At 39.0% G+C, this 6,000-nt stretch overlaps 1 protein-coding gene across 1 annotated transcript in view; it reads right to left on the reverse strand.

The window, feature by feature from the left end:
- LOC126234747 (COP9 signalosome complex subunit 6) overlaps positions 1-5,800 on the reverse strand; it is a 48,393-nt gene extending 42,593 nt beyond the window's left edge. The window contains exon 1 of the mRNA XM_049943492.1: positions 5,471-5,800. Within this exon, the coding sequence (XP_049799449.1) occupies positions 5,471-5,645 (175 nt within the window). The 5' untranslated portion in view covers positions 5,646-5,800. The remainder of the gene's footprint in view (positions 1-5,470) is intronic.
- Between the last annotated feature and the right edge of the window lie 200 nt (positions 5,801-6,000).

Genomic DNA, 6,000 nt, shown 5'->3' on the forward strand with positions numbered 1-6,000 from the left:
TAGGGTTGTTAATGTAAAGGGAGGTAGCGGAATAGTGACAAACAAGGCACCACATGGTACAGAAAGAGGAATAATGGAGAGTCAGTGGAGGAAACGGTGTCTTACATGTACGAGTATGGTTTATGATCAATAGGCTGTCTTCAAGAGCACAGATTCTCTCAGTGGGGGCACAATGTGCTGTCATGAGTGTTTGGGTTTATGGACTTTAGGAAACATGCAGAAGGTGGAGTGCAGGAAGTGGAAGGTGTGAGAAAGAAGACAGACTCAGCAGAGGGGTTGTGGGATGTGCCTGAGGTCTTGAGGAAGGACTGGAGATTTTCTAGGATTTCTGGAATGGGGTCACTTTTGCAGGGTCTGTATGTGGATGAACCTGACAGCTGGAGGAGACCTCCCACCAGGTATCAGCTATCTCATCAAAGGCAAGGCTACATGTAAAAGCAGTCACTTAATCTACAATCTAAGTTGCAACCACTGCACTGCATTCTACATGGGCATAACAACCAACAAACTGCATGAACAGCCAATGACAAACGGTGGCCAAGAGACAGTTGAGTTGCCCAGTTGCTGAATATGCTGCTCAACACGACATTCTTCACTTCAGGGACTGCTTCACAGTCTGTGGCATCTGGATCCTTCCTACCAACACCAGCTTTTCTAAACAGCACAGGTAGAAACTCTCCCTGCAATGCACCCTACATTACCTTAACCCCCTGGCCTCGACCTTAGTTAATCCCCTTCTTTCACCCATTCACCCACCCACACAGCCTTCAGATTCCTATTTCACAAATGCCCCTACAGTCTTTTATTCCCTCCTCTACTTCTCCCCCCCCCCCCCTCCGAGTCTAACCTCCCGACTACACCTAGCTACCCTATTCTGTTCTCACCATATCCCTCACCCTGCATGCTCCCACAAGCAGCACTTCACCATCCCCAACCCCTAACCTGCTAAACCTCCCCCTCCACACTCAGCCTCCTCCTTACCTCCACAACCCAGACTGCACAGTGGCCAGCAGTGTTGCCTCAGTGACCAGAGCCATTAGTCACGTGTTTTTGAATTATGCTTGCGTGAATGTGCATGTGTTATCTACTTTAGAAGGTCTTTTGGCCAAAAACTCACATGTTTAGCGGTCTTTTTGTTGTGCCTGTCTGTGACTCAACATTTCCACTACATGATGAGTAGTAACCTATTGTTTTGATAGTAGTGTCGTTATTCCACCCTGGATCTTCTACTGTTTGACCTATCTGCTGTTGTTTAGTCATTGGCTTGCCAACGCTGTTTGTTGCTGGCTCTTTTCTACATTTCCACTACATGATGAGTAGTGATTATTCTTTTCATAATTGTGTCATTATTCTATCCTGGATCTTCTACTGTTTGACCGATTCGCTGTTGTTTAGTCATAGGCTTGCCAATGTTGCTGGCTGTTTTCTATATGAAATAGGATTGGTGTGTGCCCATTCCAACATGCCCCCTCTGTCCTACACCATTCCTTTCCAATCAAGACACGGCCTTGATGATTACTAGCCAAGTACACAAGTGATTCACAGTGAATAGCCTAATCCTAACTTTTTTTCAAAAACAAATATGACATAGTTTCAGAAAAGAAATAAAAAACTTCAAGCTCCTGAATTGGATATCAGCAACCAGAAAACGGAAAGAGAAAATTGGTCAGCTAATCAAGAAACTTAGATCAGTATGATTCACACTAAGAGTCATTCCTCACTTTGTTGACTGGGAAGTAATGCTGTTGCAACATTTTGCATACTTCCATTTTAGACTCTCGTATGATACAATCTTCTGGGGAAATGCTGCAGGAGTTGAAAAAGTTTTTAACTTCAGAAACAAGCATTGGGGCCTTTCATATAAATTCGTGCAGTAATTTCTTCAAGTATCTCAGGATATTTAGGTTAACAGATCAATATGCAATACTCACTGATAATGTTTATAGCCAAACAGGGAATTATTTCAGGAAAACTGTCATTCACAACATCATAAGACAGGCGAAGGCTCTGCTACTCTCACAAAAGTACACACAGGAGTTACTGAAGTTAATAAAGTACAAATTATAATGACAAAACATAAATTTGCGTATGTGATTAGGATAAACGTGTACTTTCATTTATTTTACTATTTTAGTCATTCATTTAAAACTTACACCAGTAAACTACAGGTTTTAATATTATAAGCAACCAGCTGTTCTTTGAAAATGAGCAAAATAGAATACATGTGATCATGTAATACTGTATTATTTCACTTGACTTACCCAACATTACTAGTACATTACTTGTGCAATATGTAAGCAATAGGACTAAATAAAAATCAAATCAAGCCCTTGCTTAAATCATACAATTTAATGACTTACTTCTGTTTCTACACCTAACTATATTGCTTCCTCTCTCTCTCTCTCTCTCTCCCCCCCCCCCTTTTTTTTTTTTACTACTTGCGTGATCCTCGAGTGGAACAGAGGGAGGGAAATATGACTTTCGCGTGAACTGTGCCCTCCGCCACACAGCGCTTGGTGGCTAGTGGAGTATATATGTAGATGTAATCTGTCTGCCCACTTTTAATATTTTGATGTAAGTTCCCAGTGTCATTACAACCAAGGCCCCGGAGGCACATATTGATCCCATTTTTCTAACAGCAGTCTGAGTTTAGTTGAGCACCTATTTTAAGATTGAAATCACGTGACAGGATAATATAGGTATACACCCTAATATATGGTATCTAAACTCATTTGCCAATGAATTGGAGTAACAGTAGAAATTTACAAAGGGCCTCAAGGGAAATTAAAGATGGAACAGCTGAATTGTGGATCAGTGTTTCATGAGATTTTAAAAAAAATTAAATCATAGGGCTATGGAGGCGGAAGGGTGAAGATAAGTGATCAGTTTTTCTTTTTGCAAATAACACATTTGCTCTTAATCATACACATAAAAGGTGTCGTAAACATCTGCACATGGGAGGCCCATTGTTAACTTTAGCCGGAGTAAGTGTATTCTTAAAGTCATCTATAAGTTGTGCTTTTCTGTATAAGACTACAATTGCTAAAAGAAAATAACGACATGAAACTGTAAGAAAATTCAGGAGGATAACCTTGTGTGTTCTAGTCTTCATTTCAATGAGATATTTCTTATAAATCACAATACAACACCTGTAAGAATTGAAAAAATACTAGCAACCAAGTAATTAGGCAACACCACTTGGTCTGAGATAATGAAAGTCACCAATTTCTGGAAAATATAGCAATCAAGGAGCTTAATTTTCTGTATCTGTTTACAATAGTACTACTCTGTTTCAGTTTTCTATCATCATGATCTGAGATGTCATTATTAAAGTTTAAAAAATGTTTGAACATGATGGATCATCGGTGAATTCCTTGGTACAGAAGGAAAGCTAATATGGAAGGCACTGAAGGTTTCACATGGGAGTGAATGTGGCATACTCCATCTCAGTGAAATAATAAATGAAGCTGATAAGTGAGTGTTGGTGGGTCATCACATAGAACAAATTTAAGAACTGAGGGAAGAGTAAATTATCTATTGTTATTGTTATTTGCTATAGAGTAACCGGTTATGAAATGACAAAAATCTGATGAACACATATAATATACAGGATTATATTATGGGTGCACAGTGCACAGAAGTAGTAACCAACTATCATCAGAGTAGGTGTACACATAAAACGTTTATATGCAGCAGTACCTCCTTCACTATTGTAAATAAGCATAACTTGTACATAAACAATTTGATACATGGTTTGGGACAATTATTTTATTGCTTTCTTGAGATAAATCACAGAAAATTGCATGTAAAACATAAAGCAAACATTCGTTTCAGCGTGCATAAATGTGCCACACGTTGGATGACATCTCTGTTAAAAAGGACTGCATCTTATATTTAACAAAAGACAATTATCTGAACTAAAGGAGGATATAAGATGAACATCAACAAAAGCAAAACAAGGATAATGGAATGTAGTCTAATTAAGTCGGGTGATGTTGAGGGAATTAGATTAGGAAATGAGACACTTAAAGTAGTAAAGGAGTTTTGCTATTTGGGGAGCAAATTAACTGATGATGGTCGAAGTAGAGAGGATATAAAATGTAGACTGGCAATGGCAAGGAAAGCGTTTCTGAAGAAGAGAAATTTGTTAACATCGAGTATAGATTTAAGTGTCAGGAAGTCATTTCTGAAAGTATTTGTATGGAGTGTAGCCATGTATGGAAGTGAAACATGGACAATAAATAGTTTGGACAAGAAGAGAATAGAAGCTTTCGAAATGTGGTGCTACAGAAGAATGCTGAAGATTAGATGGGTAGATCACATAACTAATGAGGAAGTATTGAATAGGATTGGGGAGAAGAGAAGTTTGTGGCACAACTTGACCAGAAGACGGGATCGGTTGGTAGGACATGTTCTGAGGCATCAAGGGATCACCAATTTAGTAGTGGAGGGCAGCGTGGAGGGTAAAAATCTTAGAGGGAGACCAAGAGATGAATACACTAAGCAGATTCAGAAGGATGTAGGTTGCAGTAGGTACTGGGAGATGAAGAAGCTTGCACAGGATAGAGTAGCATGGAGAGCTGCATCAAACCAGTCTCAGGACTGAAGACCACAACAACAACAACAACAACAACAACAATATACAGGTTTCCGTTACAGTACCCTGTCAGTGAAGGTATCGGAGAAACAGGTATGAATTATTCAGGAATAAAGTAGATGACTCACCGAAAGACAAAGCACTGCACTGTCGAGAGGCACACAAACAAAAGGTATGGAGCTTGGCTAACTTTTGGAATGCACTTCCTTATGCTAGCTGTCGGATCTCTCTCTCTCACACACACACACACACACACACACACACACAACTTCTGTCTCTCACTCAATCCTGGAGGACCTCCTCACTATGGATCAATTGGAATGGAAGTAAATCTAATCTAATCTAATCTCATTCACTCACTCACTCTCATGCACACGCCTGTCTCCCTACATTGTGCTGAGTCAACTGATATATGAGAATTGCTGAGTCAAGTTAATAGGTTTTAAAATGGTTACAGTAAGACCACATTTCATTGCCAAACATTGCTCATATTTGCTTCTGTACAACATATTCAATTATTTGTTTATAAAAACATCATATGTGGGCTTTATCATGACATCTGATCAGAATTTTTAACGACACAGATCATTGTGACGACCATCTAATCGCAAAGTCGTAAGTACGAGGACAGATATAGCAATTCTTCAACGTGACTGAACAGTTCCATACGTAAGTTTTGTGTGACACTATGTTGTAGGGCTCAAAGCACAGCTAATGAAAGATTGGTGATATTATTTAATTTCATCCAAAACTAAATCAATATAAATAAACCTGATTATCCACGATCCCTCGTGAATGTTATTAATTCAAGAGGAAAACAATGAAAATAGACACTGGGAGAGAGCAACTATTTCTAATATGCTGAGTTCATACCTTGTTGCGGTGTTCCTTTCTGCGCTCTTAGTCTTGTCCAGTGTTCGGAGATATTCATTATGACTAGTGGGTGCAACGAAACGGAAACACTACCAACAGTGCCAGACGATGCCATAACACTTTTAGCTGGAGCCGTCTCGTCAACCTCCATTTCTGTTTTCTGAGAGCTACTCATCGTGATACGATAAGCGTGTCGGTAAAATATGAATGAAGAAATTACAGTCTTCTTCCAAATTCGCCTGCAGACGTTTCTAACACATATTTACACTCGTATTTTCGCTACCTTGTGCATGTTGTTCTTTGACAGTGTGATGTTTCTGATTAGCGACGCCAAAGATTTAAAATTAATGTAACTTATGATAGCGAGCATCGCTGACGTCTTTAGGTATATTTCGTAACAAATGAAACTATCAATGCAGCTTGTATAAAAACTAAAATTTTTCGAGGCTCAAAGAAATTATCAAATGTTTTTTTCCTTTTTATTGGCTTCTATATTATCTAATGTGTAATCCTACTAACTCATAAAACGT

Source organism: Schistocerca nitens, chromosome 2 (genome assembly GCF_023898315.1).
Source record: "Schistocerca nitens isolate TAMUIC-IGC-003100 chromosome 2, iqSchNite1.1, whole genome shotgun sequence".
Lineage (NCBI taxonomy): Eukaryota > Metazoa > Arthropoda > Insecta > Orthoptera > Acrididae > Schistocerca > Schistocerca nitens.